At 45.1% G+C, this 18,413-nt stretch overlaps 1 protein-coding gene across 4 annotated transcripts in view; it reads left to right on the top strand.

Annotated features, from left to right (window-relative positions):
- The first annotated feature begins 2,478 nt into the window (after positions 1–2,478).
- Positions 2,479–18,413, top strand: part of ARHGAP4 (Rho GTPase activating protein 4) — a 118,996-nt gene continuing 103,061 nt past the window's right edge. For 2 of the 4 annotated variants that reach the window (XM_063432666.1, XM_063432665.1), the window contains exon 1: positions 2,491–3,704. In XM_063432666.1, coding sequence (XP_063288736.1) covers positions 3,644–3,704 — 61 coding nt within the window. In that variant the 5' untranslated portion in view covers positions 2,491–3,643. Of the gene's footprint in view, positions 3,705–18,413 lie in introns of all 4 variants that reach the window. The other 2 variants (XM_063432667.1, XR_010085305.1) reach the window with 2 other exon arrangements.

The following is an 18,413-nucleotide window of genomic DNA, read 5'->3' as shown; positions in this document are numbered from 1 at the left end:
ATGGTAGTGGGAAGTGACAAAACTTGACCATGGTAGCTTGGCCTTTTGTTAAGTTTTGTCAGCTTGAGGACCTTTTTTTATCCCGTTGAATCCGTAGTTATTGGTTTTGCATTAATGGTATAAGCTGATTATCAGCTTGATTATTTCTGTACGTTGAACAATGTGATTAATTTAAGCTTGGTGTCAAAACATGGGGAGACCCTAACGATGCTTACTGATTAACTTCATAACGGAGTAATATGTGTAATGCGTACCATTTTCATAGTATTAATGTTTTAATTCATTTACTTTATCTTTTGTTATCATGAACTTGATATTTTATTTTTGTTTGTTTGTTTATCCTTTCTCTCTATATCCAGAAATATAATTTAGCTTATATACACTCTCTTTTCCTTTGTCTGGTTCAGTGTGGAATTGGGATTTGGGTCCACGGGTGCCTGTAATCCTTCATTTACTATACCATAAAAAGACAGGATATTATTGACCCAGTAGTTTGATTTTGATAAAGTGTTTTGATACATGAAACGCATGGATTGTTGACTGTTAACCGCAAATGTGAGGAAGCCTGTCAGTGTATCCCGTGCTTATTTTATTTTAGCATTTTTTTTTTAATAAAAGTTTTAACTTGCAAGTAACGAGCAGTGCTTAATTACCGTGGCAGCCAGCTTTTCTTCATTTACATATAGCTTGAGGATTTACCATAAGACAAAATAGTCCCTACTTTGTCTTAGGAAATCTTTTGACTGCACTGGCGTTTCACTAAACAATTCCAACACAGTCTGTCGGAGCATTTCATAAAATTTTATATTTATGAAAATTTATGAAATTCTCAAATTTTTTGGTGGGGATTACAGAGTCGCTTTAAGGAAAAGGTGCCAATCTGAAGGCATCAAAACTAAACTTGAGTTAAAAAGGCCAGACACAAGCTTGCACAACATGCTGACTTATTCACAAAAATTTAATTATAGTGACTTATGGAACATGTAGCCCAAAATAACAGCATTATAAAAACAGGGTAGCTGGAATGTTATATAGTTTTATTTTTAGCTAAGCTATTTTAGCCCACATTTTGAAATACGTTAATCAACTCTTTGCTATTCTGTTTAGTGACTAAGTCTTATTCTTGACAACATAAACGTCAGCCATGAATCAAAAAGACATTGACTGAGGATTCAGAGGTTCTTGAAAAAAGTGGGATCCGGTGATCCAACTGTGTCTAATCGAAATGGTATGAAAAATATTTATAGTTCAATGTTCCTGTTTAAGGCAGGAGAGGCCTACACTAACGTGGCATAGTTGTATCTCACCACAATGTGCATGCTCTATTGACTGATGAGTTCATGAGCTGAGGGTGTAAATTTGAATTCATGGTAATGTCAGTAATAAACTGGAATCTGCAGAGGACAAGCTCTGAACACTGATAAGGCCATAAAGTGCTGACAGGCCAGGTAAGAACAGGCTTCCCGTAAGAGGAAGGTGACTGTTCTTCTGCCTTAACTGAACCTGTCACACTATATCTTTGGATCTGTGATATATAACGAGAGACATAGAATGGAATGTTGGAATTAATTTGTAGTGATTAACAGCTCACTGCCCGAGAGCCTTCCATTCACCGCATACAATGACTTGTGGGCTGCTTTGTAAGACAAAGAGTTAATCTAGACTAATACAGGGTAGAATAATAAAGCAGGTGCCTCCATGGCTCTCATTGGGTTAAAGGTCATTTATAAATAGCATAGGTGTAGAAAGCATGATCCGATATCTTTTTTTTTGTAGGGGCAGTATATCCCTGGCTGAATGATGAACCCTGGTCTTCCTTTATTACAAAATACATAATAGGATGGATCATTATTACGTTTTATGTCGCAGTGGATAGACCATTTTATTATGTCTCTGTCCTTGTTTGCTTTGAATATATTCTTTATCACTATAGCATGGATAGCAGATATCCAATAAGACTGGTTTTAAGGCACACAAAAGACACTGAGGATATGAGCGTGTTGCTTTTACCAGACTGTGCATTAAACCTCATTATAATAGGCTGGTGCAGGGCTGATTTCTCATTTACAAAATATCAGATATATGAATAAAAATATATTGCAGGCTCAGGTGTGTATATGAATATGTATATATATATATATATATATATATATATATATATATATATTAGTATATTTATGTATCTATATATATGTGTGTATATATACATATATATATATTTTTTTCTCTAGTGGAGAAATAAAAGGATGGTGATGCCCATAATGCAGCAAGGACTACAAGACCCACAATGCACTGTCTCCAAGAGAGATGCTGCAGGCAGACTGCATGAGACCAAGCTCCATCTGATCAGCCCACATTAGCTTGGGTCTGATTGGCTCAGAAATGGGGAAGTGTGACTGTGATGAGGAAAATCACACTATCTGTGTAAGACTTGGTGAAAGGGGGGGTAGAGACAAACAGCTGATAGATGAGAGAAGGGAGAAGGAGGAGGGGAGGGGGACAATAAAAGACTATAGTGCATGCAGAGAGAGGTGTAAGGGACAGGATATGACAGTGAGCATTGCTAATAGGCTGCTGCATGGCAGGTACATATTTAGACTGATGCCCACACACACAGAGACAGCTGGGGAAACACACGAGACAGACATCAATCTGAGCGCTAAGGGAGACAGCTGAAAGGGAGGAGGGGGCGGGGAGTCCATGCACTGCCTGCGACTCTACATCACTGCACTCTCACTGCAGATGGATGTCAGCGGCCACTGAGTGCATGCTGCTTCACCTCCCTGGCCTCAGCACACACAGGGTTAACCACACTGCTGCACCCTTACAGCCCTTTAAGCATTGGCTGCACCCAGGTATCTGAGGACTGACTGCACCCCAAGATCTCAAAATACAGACACTGGCTGTACCCTGGAATCTGAGCATTGACTGCACCCCCCAGATCTTTTTATACTGCTTGCACCCTGAAATCTGAGAACTGGATGCACCCCAAGATCTGTTTGCACCCTGAAAGCTGAGTACTGATTGCTCCCATAGATCTCTAAATTCTTGCTGCACCCTAAAATCTGAGGACTGATTGCTCCCCAATATTTCTTAGTGTCTGAACCCAGAAATCTCAGGACTGATTGCTCCCCTAGATCTTTGAATACTGTCTGCACCCTCAGATAAAAAGACTGCACCTCTCTATCTCTGAGCACTTACTGCAACCCAACCTTAAATGTGAGGACTGTCTGCGCCTTTAAGTCTCAGCACAGACTGCACCTTTGGACCAGTGTACTCCCATTTAAGCATTCAGTGTGTGTAGCGAGTCTGCTTTGCCAGGGCTGTGTCACAGGGCACTATCCCATCTCACACTGAGCATTTCTGGGCTACTAAGACAATCTGAGGCTGTTCTGGGTCTGCCAGCATTGAACTGTCACTGTCCCCTGCTCCTGGTACACTGACCTCCCCTGGGGCCAGCCTGGACTGTCCATCCTAGCCCACGGTCGGCGACCGACCTCACTGTAGAACGTGGACTGCAGAACATCAGCTGTGACTACACTGAATATTGTCCTTGGTGGCTACTTCCCTCCATTAGTAAAGTGCCATATGGCTGGCAGTGCCAAGACAGTGGGTCAGTGAGTGCTAGCCACCTTGGCACAGTATGGCATCTCATGGCAAGCAGCGGAGGGACAGGCCCTCGGACTACGAAATCCAAATTAAAGGTAAGAGGCAGGGTGCCATGCCCTTTGGTGGCACAGTACAATTAGGGAAACATGATATTCTTATTGTGCATTTGCATGCATCACTGCTAGTGTGCTGCTTCCTCTAACAGCAATTACATGGTCGCCCAGCAGATTCCTTTATTAGCCTCTGTCACAGTTAGTCCTCTATAGAATGTATACAGAGCTGTCTGATGACTGATCACATGTTCTCATGTCATGTGGCACTTTTGGGTTCTTCACTAAAATCTTAGTACTGTAGAATAAAAAAAAGAAAAAAAAAGAATATATATATATATTTACCAAAATAGGTAAACTGAAAAAAAAATAAAAAAATTCAACTTGACTATTCTGATGACCTATTTTGGGCCTGCTACTTGCAGTTCTTTGGTGAATTCCAAACAATTCTCAGTTTAGTGAGAAAACCACAACCACTTCTCAAGTTGTAATTTGATCATTCGTAAAGATACATCATTCATACAGATATTACATTCTGTTTTTCTGTAGCTGACTTGTACGCTTACTATCGCTGTGTTAGTTTTCAGTATTTTCACTCTGAGTATTCAATAAGGTGGGATTTCTATTTTTCATTCAAGGTTTTATATATATATATATATAATTTTTTTTTTTTTTTTTTTTGGGTCAGTATACCCAAACTGGGAAAAAAAAGTTTAACTTCTGCTATTTTAACCTAGAATTTTAAATTCACTTTGCATTTACATTGAACTCCTGACAATTCATACTGTAGCAATTAACCCTGCCCCTCTCGGTCTGACACCACACTACAACAACCACTGTGAGCTCATATCCAGTGTTTGTTCCCTACACTGCTCAATGACTGCAGTGTTCAGCACTCAAGCTGTGCTATACACTTACACTGCATACAGATTGTCAATGACAACCTCTCCGACTTGTACCTTTCCAGTGTTATACTGCTCTGTCTCTGCAGTGCGTTGCTCAAGCAACTTCTGTGTACAGTGCACTGTCGCCTCAACCCCCTAGACCTACACCACTAGTAACTTGACTTTTTCCATTCAAACACAGTAACGCCTCACGACAAACTTTCATTCCTCAAGTATAACTAGTATCAACGTTTCCTCCCATGAACCGCAACGTTCTGAAATTAAACTTTTTATGAGCTACCCTCGGTCTTTCCAAACGTGGCTGTGGAGGTTTTACATACCACTAACTGAGTAATAGTGCATTTTCTTTTTCGTGAGTGGAGACCTACATTCCAAAAAAAAAAAAATATATATATATATAAATAGTAGATTTTGTCCTGATCTTGCGCTTTTTTCTGTCCTATTCATTATTTAACTTTTCAAATGCCCTGTTAGAACTCCACTACCAATTTTTTCACATACACAAAAAAAAATTCATTATAAATTGATTTTTTTGGGGCGTAAAGTGATGGCTCCACTAACCAAAGGTTTCCTTTTTGTGTTCAACTCGTGATACCATTATACACTAGCTGTATGCCACACTGCTATAATGATGCTCACCTACCATCCTTTCAATTAATATTATTTAGTGTATATGACAGAATGTTGAATTGTCCTATTTTAAGCTGTACACCTTGCGAAACATGAATTTCAGTAAATCCAACTCTTATTACCATTCATTTATGCAGTGTCAATAAATTCGGGGAGAATTTCCTGATACTGACCGCCTACCGTTTATTCTCTTTGTGATATGGACAATGAAGATTCCACACAATTGTGTGTTTTTGTCTGCCGTTATGTTATCCCTGCAATTTCACTCGCTGCATATTTATGCCTTTTGTTTTTTTCACAGTCTCGAAATGCGCTGAATCTTTTGCATACTGAATGATACAGCTCAGCGATGTTTACTTTTATAGAGAGCTAGGCACATATGTTTTGTGAACGAATGAAGCATGGAAGAAATGAGCCCATGCTGGGTGGGTGTCAGAAAACTCAGGACTTGAGTAGGCAAGAGTAAATAATCTCAGTACGTGGGCATATTTGAATGAATGAATGAAACTGGAATGAGGCCTGCCTAAATAAACGAGCCGGATGTACAGTAAGGCATTTATTAAATGAATACAAATCTCCTGTGTAATTGAATGAACCTATGATGTCCGCGTGCGTGACTGAATTATACGGTGATGACTTTTACTTGTGTGATACTGTATATAGAATTAGTATGATTACTTACAGATCACGAATACGTTGTACATATAGGAAGCAAATAAATTAAAATGTAGGCTAAAGTGGAACATTAACTTCTCTGGGAATTAGTCAGTTAAAAATCTTCTGCATCGCAGGTTATGTTCATCTTTTTATTCTTGTGATGTTCTGATTTTTCTAAAAATGTTTATTATAGATTTAGCAAATAACATCGCAGATCATTCCTGACACCGCCAGGGCACTTAATGCAAATGAGGAGGAGAAATAGAAACATTGTTTCAGTTTGTTATTCGTCACTGTGTTCAGTGGAAGAAAAGGGCATCTTTTATGAAGATGGATTGACAGGGAGTCAAGATGGAGGCGCCCAGTTCCTGGATAGAAGTGTGAATTTCTACATCTAATTTTATCTTCTAGACATAGCAAACAAAAAATAAATAAATATGAGGGGAATAGGTAAAAATAATATAAGAAATCACAGGAATTGTCAGTTTCCCCTTTAAGGTAAACAGTAACAGGAGACTCAGCGTTAGCAATTGCAGTTTCATGAGCCTGTATGATTCCATAACGCGTGCTTGCAGTTATTACAAAACTGAGCGAATGAATAAGCATATTTGTTAGCTCAGGGAAGGGGGTTGCCCTTCTCCAAACCCAGAATGTTTATTTTCCACACACCTCTCTTTGTACAATGAGGATAGCGCCTCTTGCCGAGGAACTTTGGACTCATTCAAATAGTAGCCGCGCATTATAGACATACAGTGCAGTTGTCTTAATCCTTTCCTATCTTGTGTGACACTGGGTTAAATAAATATTTGTTACAGGACTTGGTGGTGAAGCAAAAGGGATTCTGGGAGATTGCTTTCTTCAAATGTGTTCTGACTGCTACAGAACATTTGGATTTTACCGAACGTGTTTTTTGTTTTTTTGAAGGACATGAATTGTAGGCCTAACATTACAAAGAAAAACAGAGTGTAAATCTATGCTATCTAATGCTAGGCCATATAAGAGCAATGCTATTAAACAGAGTTCACTGACTATGACTTTAAGAGGTGGTATTAGTCCTACATTAAAGAGAACCCTGCAAGCACCATAACCACTACTGCACCCTGGTGCTCATTGGCTAAAGGCGTCAGCTAAGACCTGCCTCTCCGAGTAGGGAACCGGTGTCTTGTAGTCCCCAGATAAGTTGTCAACCCATTATCAAATGGTAAGACTACTGACAACAGGACACTTCTAGCACGATGACCACTAATGCATGCTGTGGTGGTTATGGTGATTGAAGTGTTCGTTAACGCTGCACGAGCTATGCCTTTTAGTCAAATTATCTATAGTATTGAGGTAGCAACATACCATCTTCACCAGTGTTGAGCAGAGATTACACACTAAAGATTAAATGAAACGTTCTAGATGGGTGTGTAAAGAGGAAGTAAACTTATCAGTATATTATTTGCAAATACCCCACCATAAGTATAATTACTAAATTTATGGCTATGCTAGTCGGCTTCATACGGAATCTTGTGTATATACCAAGTGGCCGAACTAGATTAGGTTGATGTTTGTTTCCCTATTAGATTTTGATGAACACTTGGCTTGAACAGCCCAATTAGGAGTACATAGGACAAGAATTAAAGTGCTTTGTGTACGGTGTAATTTCATAGAGGTTCATAGAGATTTAATTGTATTTCTATTTGAATTTTCCTTTGTGCCATTGGCATAGAAATAGAGAATACAGACAGTTTGCTACATGTAGATAAGCCACATGTTAGAAAACAAAAATTGTTTTATTTACTAACACATTTTAATGGTCTGATGTTGGACCCTAACCCACCATTTTTTGTTGATGTTTTGTTCCTGTCACTATTGCTTATTTAGTGCAACGTCACTGGAAACAGAGCTATAGCGATAGATATTATCTTTACAGTTTCTATACTTTCTTATGGAGCACGTTTGCTGCGGCTGGACGCCATTTTATTATTTAATAAATAATTATTAATATATAAAAATAATAATAACTGTAATTTAGTTAACAGCAAAAACAAGTGACTCCATTTACAAAAATTACCTCATGGCATCTAAGGGGTGCAGGAGACCCCAGGTTCCAAGGAGGCGTTCCAAAATTTCTAATGTGCAATGGGGTGCTAGACATTTTGGGAAGCTGCATACATCATTTGGGGTAGTTCATTGGTACATATTGCACCCCATATTCTTGATGGAGAAGAAAGTGATCCACCATCTCTGCATGAGTGCAGCCATGACTTCGCCCTTGAGAGAGGAGGCGACAATTACCTGAACTGCGGTCGCATGCCCTGCAGATAGTTTGTATGGGCAGAGGAAGAAGTACGGCTGAAAAAGCAAGGACAAACCGACAGCCGCAGCGATATTTAGCAAAGCGCTGCATTTATACGCAGCTGCAAGCAAGTAGACAAAAGACCTCCTTGCACCAAAACCATGTAAGGTGTTTGACTGACTATGTTGCATTAAATGTTTCGGTTGCCCAATGTAAAAAAAAAAAATTCTCTCCAAGTTTTGTCTTTAGGATAAACTGCTGCATGCTGCATGCACAGGGGGAGTAGTCCATGTATGCAGTTACTTACTGCAGCCACAGTATGGCTATGTTCCACTCATTGTATGCATTACGTGGAATTGATCTTGGGAAATAACCTACTCATCCCATAAACCATCGCTGTGCAGACATGTATGGGATAAGAATAGACCCCAAAGACTGGAATGAGATCCTCCCAACTGGACGTCTCCTTCTGTTTCGGGTGTGTGTATGAGGGTCTGCCTCCTGCTAAACACTGATTTTCCATAGGAATTCTATTGGTAAGTATTTTTTATTATTTTATTGTCCCCCACCCCCCCCAATGTATTACTCTTTAATTGCATTAAAAGGGCACTATAGTTACATTAACCACTTCATCTTAATGAAATGATCTGGCAGCCACTAGAGGCGGTTCTGCAACACAGACCAAGTAAAACTTGGCCGCGTGACGTGGAAGGCCCATAGAAGAGCATTGATGTTATGCTTTCCTATGGGAAAGTTGAATGTGCACGTGGCATTCGTCGCGCATGTGCATTAGGTCCCTAATACTCCTATATGAGAAGCATTAGATTGGACATCGGCAGAGGTGGCCCTGCCTCCTTTGTGTCGGCAAATAGGGAGGAGAGATGACCTGCACCAAGGGAGCCTCAGCGCTGGAAACAAGGTGTTTTTAACCCTTTCTATACTGAATGGTAGGTGGAGGGGATATCTAATAGTCCCAGGGACAGGAAAACTTCAACATACAGATTTGTACACCTAACTTTAAAAAAAGGGGGGTAATTTTTACCGCATAGATTCCCTTTGACATACGTATATTTAGTAAAACTAACTGGCTGAGCATAGCCAGATTTGTAGTCCAACACGAATCCCAGAGTAAACAGCTGTGATCTCTTCTTCTGATTGAAATTCTTCATCCATAAACTGTGCACTGATAAGCCTCAATATTTAAATGTTCTTGAATTGTTGGTTAAACCCCCAGAGAGGAAGGATGTCTAGTAAGTATGTTTCATTTAGTGAGATAACATCAGGAAACAAGGCCCTGTTGCTGTCATACATATTTTCCTCTTTAACTCTTTGGTTACCTGAGCAACGAGTAAATTGAGTTGTAAATGACCCTCTTGCACTCCTAAGATTACCTACGGTTTATTTGGTCCGTAAGATTTTTATAAAAAGTGCATTTCTGGAAAAATATGACAATAAGAAGGAGTTTTGAATTGTACATGTGTTGGTTGTTTTTATGTTGTGAGGTGCATGCGTGTCTGTTGGTCTAATCTCTAATATTACATTTGTAATTATAATGTGGTGTGTGTGTGTGTGTGTGTGTGTGTCTGCGCGCGTATGTGTATATGTAAGTGCAGTATATAGGGAGTTGCTTATTTTGTCACAATCCGTGACAGGAAATGACACGGATCACTTCCCCTCAGAACCTGTTTTATTGCTCGCTTGACTGTATTTCGACAAATATGCACATGCTGTTTAGAAACTGCTGATTTCACAACACAGTAACTTGTGCAGTTTGAAAAAAATCTTCTGTAAAATGTGTTTAAAAACCCCACATAGTATCACAATGTAAAACAAAACAAGTTATTTACCCTTTTTCCCCCAATGGCGTTTACATGTTAAATTGGAAATTTTGGAGAACCAACCAGGACATTTCCAATTTTAGGACAATTTAGCAAGAATTGAAAAACTTCTCCTGTTCAACTATTTTTCCAATTTAGGCCCTCCCGGCTTTAATATTTTTTGGTATGTTTTTAAAAAATGATTTAAATTTTTTTTAAATTAATTTTTTAAATTATATTTTCAAGATATTAAAATTTTGAAAAAAATCTATCACTATATCTAAATTATTTGAAATGTTTTTCAAAATCACAAACTATTTTAAAAGCCAATGCAAAAAAATATTAAATTAGGGCCTTAAGATGCCCATTTAAAACACTTTCCAACTGATTGAATACGGTTAGAAAAACTTAAATTATTTTTCTACAAAATTTCCCTTAGACTTTAAAGGGACACTCTAGTCACCAGGGCAACTACAGCTTATTGTATTTGTTCTGGTGAGTAGAATCATTCCCTGCAGGGATTTTCATGTAAACACTGTATTTTCAGAGAAAAGGCAGTGTTTACATTGCCCCCTAGAGACACCTCCAGTGGCCAATCCTCAGATGGCTACTAGAGGTGCATCCTGGGGCTGCATGGAGACGCTGAATTTTCCTCATAATTTAAGGGTCTCTTTAGTGATTTGTAAAAATTGTTGCAGTTCTAAGACATTTTGCCACATTTTGCGTACAGAATATGCATGGAACATGGACCGCTCGTGCAAACACTAAGAACTTAACATAGCCCAGTTCACTAGACAGTAAAAAAATATACAAAATGGAACTCTCGTGACATATTCAACTAAAAACTCCGCACAGAAATTAAACTTAATTGTAATCAGCAAGAGTTGGTTTACAAAGTAGAGCATTTAAGTGCTTGACACGACCCGATGATAATCAGTACTTAGTTTGACCTCTATCAACAGAGATCCTAAACAGAACTCCTGGATGGGATTATTAGCTCATAACAATCTCATCTGATCAACTGACGTTTTTTGCTGATAATACATAGTGTTGACATCGGTGGGCTGTACAGAACAAGAAAATAATGCAAAAAGTATCTAACACTAGTTTTTTGGAAGTCTGATTCCACAATAGCTTCAGCACGGGTTAGGTGCTGTGGTTTGCATGACTTCCTGTGTTCTTTGTGGCTGGTACCATACCATGCTATATTAACCCCTTAAAGACGCAGGCAAAAGTCCGACTTCTGAACCTAAACTAAACCTATAATTTGTGCTATGTGTTTGTTCCACCGTAATTCACGGGCTTTCTCTTTAAGGGCCCCCATACATATTATACATTGTCTTTCTTCTAATATCCTATATGTGTACCTGGCATCATTAAGTATATGAAGTATGAATCAAATTTTAAAAATGGGACAAAAAAAACCAAACTTTTTTACATTTTTGCTTAGAATAGTTTTTATACATCAAGCGCAACTCACGAAAAAAAATTCAAATAGATTCACTTATCATTCATGATTGTTAAATGCTTCATATGCCTCGGGTATAAACAAAATTTTGTCAGTTAACGCTAAACCTATACCAATTTCCCTACTAACCCCATACCAACCTTACCAGTAACCCTAACCTTACATAAACTCCAAGTGTACACCTACCGTGACCTTACTCCTACACTATCCCTTACCCTGAACAGCAATAATTCTTTCCCTAAACTCAAGCTACGTCTAGTCCACCCTTAACACAGAGGAATTCCATCTGCTGAATTTAGCAGAGGGAATTCTGTGCTGAAACAATACAGAGCAGTCTGTGATAATCAAATACTGGTTGTTTTCAGGAATTCTCTGGAATGCTGTCTTGGCTGATCACACTGTGATTGGTGCTGGCCGGGCTTATGGCAGAGCCCATAAACAATCACAATTGGCATGACATATGCACCGTCGTTATTCGGCAGGTGCTACTTTTAGTTTTAACTTAAATAAAACACTGACACCAAATTTATCTGTTGGATTATAACGTCCACAGCTTTATTAAATATTAAATATATAAATAAATAAATTAACAATTTAGGGTCATTGTCCAGCTAACATTATATTACTATCCCCCCACACAATACCCCTGACAATGACCCTATCTTTTGAACAATAATTAACATTCACTTAACATATAACTAGTAACACACGGCCTACCAGAGAGGCCCCAAAACCATACTGTTAACTGTAGGGGTGTACCCAGACACCCCTACCCCCTAGGTTCGTAGCCACCGAAGAGCTTGAACCTACCAACACTCTAATCCATCTGGCCTACTCCAGCCTAGGCCTTGGCCTGTCCATTCCCAATTCCAGCTAATTCCTGGCTTTAACACGCCCTGTTCCGCCATAGCACATGACTTGATCCCTTAAGGACATGTGCGCCCCCCACCACCCTGAAACAGGGCCAAGCTAATCCCTTCCTGGAAGCCTAGGTTGAGCAAGTCACAACCCACGTCTGACAAGTGTACCCCATCTCTCCTAAAATAACCCAGCAACATGTCTTCCAGTTCCCTATGCCGAACTACAATGCCCCCCACTCGCCGCACAAAGCTCGCCATTGCCCTGTTAACCTTGCCCCTGCATCGAGCCACTGCAGCCGGATCCCTGGCGTGCCGCCACGTGAAACGGGGGACCATTTCCGACCACACCACCACCACGCCAGGGACCAGGTCCAGCAGCCGATCAACGTCTCTCTTCATCCGTCTAACCAACTCCCTTTGCGGAATCAGACCCAAATCATTCCCACCCCCGTGTATTAAAACTATGTCCGGTGAGGACCCTCCGGCCAACCTGCTAAACAACGTGCCACTAAGGTTTTGCCAGCTAAACCCCCTAAAGCTGAACCATGAAATTGACACGTTTCCTCGAAGAAAACCCAGCTGTGCTCCACTTCTCCGAACAGCAGCCCTCTTCTGAGCCCAATAGACATACGAGTGCCCCCAGATCCACACCTTCCATCCTGCAAAGAAAAACACGTTAATACCAAGCAGATGGATTCCACTTCCATCACAGCATAACACTGCCCCTCTCACACCAGCTTATCCGGTCTAACGTATGATCGAAAACGCAAGGATTCCCACCTCCCAATGCGTTTAATCCTCTCATCCCCCAGTCCCAACCGTGCGGCCTCGGTCGCCGCCCCAATTCTAAAGGAGTGAGTCCCAAATTGCCCAGGCTCCAGGCCCAGCTTACTTACTCCCATCCGAAACACCCTCGCGAACTGGAAACGCGACAGGGCCGAGCCGTCTTGGTGCACAAGGAAGCAACCATCACCCCCCGGGCGCAATGCCCGGTACTCCGACCCCTTTTCCACTGGGCACACCCTTGAACCAGGCAACCCAAACAGCACAATTGTGCAACCTTTACCAAAAATGTCCGACTTCGAGCGACGCAACTGAATTTGCACCCTGTCCCCACGAACCTCCACATCTGCGAGCTGAAGACCCCCAAGACCCATCTTGTTTGCGCTGACCAACTCCCCGATCCGAAATGCACCGAAAAAAGCCCACACAAATGCCACCGTGAACAACGTTACCTCGAATGCGGAGCTGCAAATTCCCGGTAGAACTCCCACCAGCTCCCGCAACAAATCAAAGGACACTGGCCTACGCGTGTCCACAGTTTTCTTCCCCCTCTTGAATCCCTTCACTGCTTGACGGACCAGGAAGTGTTTTGTATCATCAACCCAGCCATTGAACTTAAACAGGAAAGCCAAGGCAGATAGGTGTCTGTCCACCATGGCAGGCGACGCCTGAGCCGCAAACAATCGACAGAGCAACCATAAAAGTGCATCCAAGCGTTGCCCCTCCGTAGGGGCGCTACTCACCTGAGCCACCATCTCGTCCCACAGCTTCCAAACCTTTACGTAAGACGACCAAGTGCTCGGCGCCAGCGACCTCCTCACACAGTCTCCAAGCAGGCCGTCCCGAGTTGCCACATCACACCCGGGCACTCCTGCCCCTGGGCCTGCGCGTCCGGCGCTGCCTCCCGGAAGCGTTCCCACTGAAAACGAGACAGTGAGTCAGCCACCACATTCTGGAGCCCCGGGATGTGCCTAGCCCTGAACACTATGTTGAATGACATACAACCAAGCACCAATTGTCGCAGCAAGCGTACTACCGGGGGCGACGAGGCGGTCAAGCTATTAATCGCTTGCACTACCGCCATGTTATCGGAGTAGAATACCACCTTTTTGTTAGCCAACTCCGTACCCCAGAGTACCACTGCGACAACGATGGGAAACAACTCCAAGAATGCCAAGTTCTTAATCAGAGGACTCACCTTCCACGGTTCCGGCCACGCCTCCGCGCACCACTTACCTGCCAAGTAGGCCCCAAAACCAATGCTGCCGGAAGCGTCTGTAAACAACTTCATCTAGGCCGACGACACCGTTGGTTCCCGAAAGAACACTTTCCCGTTAAAGTTCCCCAAAAACTGTTCCCAAACCCCCAAATCGTCTTTCATCTCGGCTGACACCCGAATGTAGTGAGACGGCCGCCGCACTCCACTGGTTGCTTGTGCCAGCCTCCGACAAAATATCCTCCCCATGGGGATCACCCTGCACGCAAAATTGAGGCTCCCCACAAGGGATTGGAGCCCCTGCAAGGTCACTTTCCTCGCCCCCTTGACTATTGCCACTAGCTGTCGCAGATGCCGCAGCTTGTCACTAGGCAACCTGCATTCCCCGAGCTCCGAATCAATTTCGAGCCCCAAGAAGCTAAGGCACGTGGTGGGGCCCACCGTCTTGTCCCCAGCCAACGGCACCCCGAAGGTATGAGCCACCCGCTGGAACACCCTCAGTACCCGAGCGCACCGCTCAGAGTCCCGTGGGCCGACACACAGAAAATCATCCAAGTAGTGCACTACGGCACCCCCCGCCGATTCCATGCGCACCACCCATTCCAAGAAGGTACTAAACCTCTCGAAGTAGGCACAAGAGATGGAACAACCCATAGGCAGACACAAGTCCACGAAGATTTTACCCTCAAAGTGACACCCCAACAGGTGGTGACAGTCCGGGTGTATGGGCAGCAGCCGAAAATCCGCCTCCACGTCCACCTTGGCCATCAGCGCCCCGCTCTCCTAACCAGCTTGACGGCTTTGTCGAATGACGTGTAGGAGACCGAGCATAGGTCGGCGTCGATGTCATCATTCACCGAAGACCCCTTCGGGTGCGATAAATGATGAATCAAACGGAACTTTCCCTCTTCCTTCTTAGGGACCACCCCCAATGGTGACAACCTCAGATTTGCCAAGGGCGGGGCCGGAAATGGCCCCGCCATCCTCCCCAATTGGACTTCCTTGGCTAATTTCTCCCGCACCACCCCCGGGTGTTCCCTGACCGACCTGAAGTTCTCACAAGGTGCACCCGGCCCCGTAGCTTTGAAGGGAATTTTAAAACCCCCGGCAAAGCCCGCCCGAAGGAATTCTGCTACTGCTTGATCAGCGTATTGCCTTAGCCAAGGCAACATCGCGCCTACTTTCACTGGTGACACCCCCAGCGGGAGCTGCGGGAGCGACCGCTCCCGTTGCTCCTCCCCCTGCGGCCGACTTACCCTTCTTGAAACACCTGTGGACCCCGTGGTTCCCGCCGCACCCTGAGCATTCATGCCGGAATCCACAAGCGGATCCCCACTTACACTGTCCCTCGTTGTAAGCCCAGCAGTTACCTTTCTTTTGACCTGCCGCCACTGCCCCCCCGGTAGCGGTGCCGGCAGTCCCTGGAAAGGGCGCATTCTTTTGCGCCATCATTAACCGCATCCACAGCGGCAGGTCCATTTGGTCCCAGCGCATGGAAGGGTTGGCTGGCGGAACTGCTCATCGTACCTCGCTGGCGGAACTGCTCATCGTACCTCCACCATGCCAGCCCCCCATAGGTGCGGTATGCGTCCCCAATTCCGTCTAAGTAACAAAACAACTGCGAGCAGCACTCCGGCCGCTTCTCCCCAATAACACTAGCCAAAATGCAAAAGGCCCGCAAATTGCCGAAGGTCTTCGGTATCTTCCGATACCTCCGCCTTTTCTCCTCCTCCTCTTTCTTGGCGTCTTTCTTGTCCTCCTCTTTTAAATCTAAGAATTCCTCCAGGGGAAGAAGGGAAAATATTTCCACGAATTCCCCTTTCGCAATCTTCTCTTTCACCTCACCTTTCAAATGGCAACCTAACGGCCTTGCGAAGGACACATGTACATTCTGACGCGCTGCTTCCGCAATGTCCCACCCGTCACGTCAAGTACCCCGTCCCCCGCCGACGATCCATCGGGCTTATCAGTGGGCCTTGTTTCCTCCCCATTACCACCTGTCACTCCTGAGGTCGCCCTCTCCAACCCAGACCCGCTGCCGTCACCTGCTGACCAAACCCTATCGAACCTAAGCGGTTCCCTATCCTCTGACCATGAATCTATGAATGACTTCAAACAGTGTATGAATGTCCCAGGGTGTGGTGTAGAGGAAGACTCACCGCTGATGCCCCTGGCCGCCGCAGGCCGCGGGGTTGCTGTCCCTCCATCCGCCATTTCAGACACTGGAGCTCCCAATAGTCGCCGACTCCTGCCCGCCTGGTCCCGCCTCGGAACCGCTGGTGAGTTACTCCGTGACCTGTAAGGAGAAGACATCCTGGGTAGTCTGCCCGAGTAGCTCCCTACCCGCCCTTCCTCCCTACGCTCTTCTCCGACCGCCCTGGATCCTCTCCTCAGCTCCCTCCGACCTCCCTTGCTGTGTCTTCCCCGCCGCTGCTCCCTGAAGCTCCTCTCAGAAGATCCCGATGCACTGCGCCTCCTGCTCCGCCTCCCTTCCTCTGACCTGGACCTCCTTCTCCTCTCCCTGGCGCTGAACCTTGACTCGCTGCGGCCTAGCCGTGAATGGCTCCTGTCCCTGCTCTCCTGTCTTCCTGACCAGCTCCTGTCACTGCTGCACCTGGCGCTGCTGCTGCGCCGCTCGCCGCCCTGGCCCCTTACTGCCGCTTCCCTGTCACTTGGCCGTACCTGGGGGCAGCCGGATGAGCCCCCCCGCTCTATACTGCCGCCCCTTGCTTCCCTGTAGCACGTCGAACCCACCGGCTCTCCCACAGCCGCTGTGCCTGGCCTCGCTCCGGCCGCCCTGTCTGACTCCGCCAGCACCCCCGGGGATAGGCCGCCTATCGCCTTCCTAGCTCCCGAAAACCTTTGAGCTGCCCGACCCATTCCGCTGGCTTCTCCTCCCATTCCACTGTGCTCAGTTCTGATCCTCCCTCCAGCCGCCCCTTCGGATCCCCTGCTGGCCTGGTCTCCCCGCAATGCCTGGCTGACCGCTTGTGCTATGGGAACCCGTTTGGCGTTCCCCTTTTGCCCCTCAGTGATACCGCTGGAGGTTGACTCACCGGGACGCTCAGTCTGTTGCCCACTGGCCGCGTGGGTGATGCCATCCGCAGCCGCATGGTCCGCTGGTGTTGCAGCACTCCCACTTCCTGCCGTCCCGCCGGCCGCCATTACGCGGGGTGCCTTTTGACCTCGTGGCCTCCGCTTCGCGCCCGCTGTCGCCTGCCCGGCGGGTCCGCCCGATGGCGCCCGCCGCACTCCGTCCTCCGCCGCTGTACTCGGTCCGGCAGCCGACCCGCCGACCGCCGAAGGGCTCCTCCTCCGCCGGGCCGCAGGGGCCTCCCCCGGGCTCAACCTCTGCGGCGGCCTGGTCCTCCGCGCTGACCTCCTCTCCGGTGGGTGGCAGCAGCCCCGATCTGTTCATGCAGCCACGCCATTCCTCTGTCACGAACCGCCGCCCGAACTCCGTCCAAAATCTCCTCCAGGGACGCCATTACCTGCAGAGGGAGAAAAAAGAAAAGAACTCCGCCGACCAGCCATAAGTGACAGGTCAGTGCAATTCAGATTAACTGGCTCCTCACTTAAGATGGCCGCCTATTTACACTACCTGACTCCTCCCCTACCTAGCCCCGCCCTGAACCATCCCATAATTTTCCACCTGCCCACTCCTGGCCTTGTGAAGGCCCACTCCCCTGTTTCACTGTTCCATGGGCTTCAGGAGGGCATACAGTTACTGGAGTTCTCCATCTGAGCACTGGCAGCTAGATAATTAATGGGATTTAAGGGAAAAGAGCACTCCTGCCACTTCTGTTTGCCCGGGAGAAGCATACCTTCCTTGCTGTCTGATTTCACTAATAAATTGTAATAGTGCCAATTTCACATTAAAAATGGGATTCTCCTCATCCCTACAGCACTTCAGCAAGGTCTATACGGGGAAGCTCTATATGTCCGTTGCCAGCATGTTGTGCATGCTGACGATGCATGTATTTTATGCACAGAATTGGCATTTGGTAGCCCAGAACAGAGTTCCAGGCTACCTAAGACGCGAGTGCTAGGGGTGTGACTATACCCTGGCATGCAATGCTGATTACTCGGTATGTGCAGTGTTTCAAGCTCATATAGTGCTCATACATTCTCCTATCA

Source organism: Pelobates fuscus, chromosome 9, assembly GCF_036172605.1.
Source record: "Pelobates fuscus isolate aPelFus1 chromosome 9, aPelFus1.pri, whole genome shotgun sequence".
Classification (NCBI taxonomy): domain Eukaryota; kingdom Metazoa; phylum Chordata; class Amphibia; order Anura; family Pelobatidae; genus Pelobates; species Pelobates fuscus.
The sequence above is the reverse complement of the archived record's forward strand: the minus strand, read 5'-3'. Positions and strand labels throughout refer to the sequence as shown.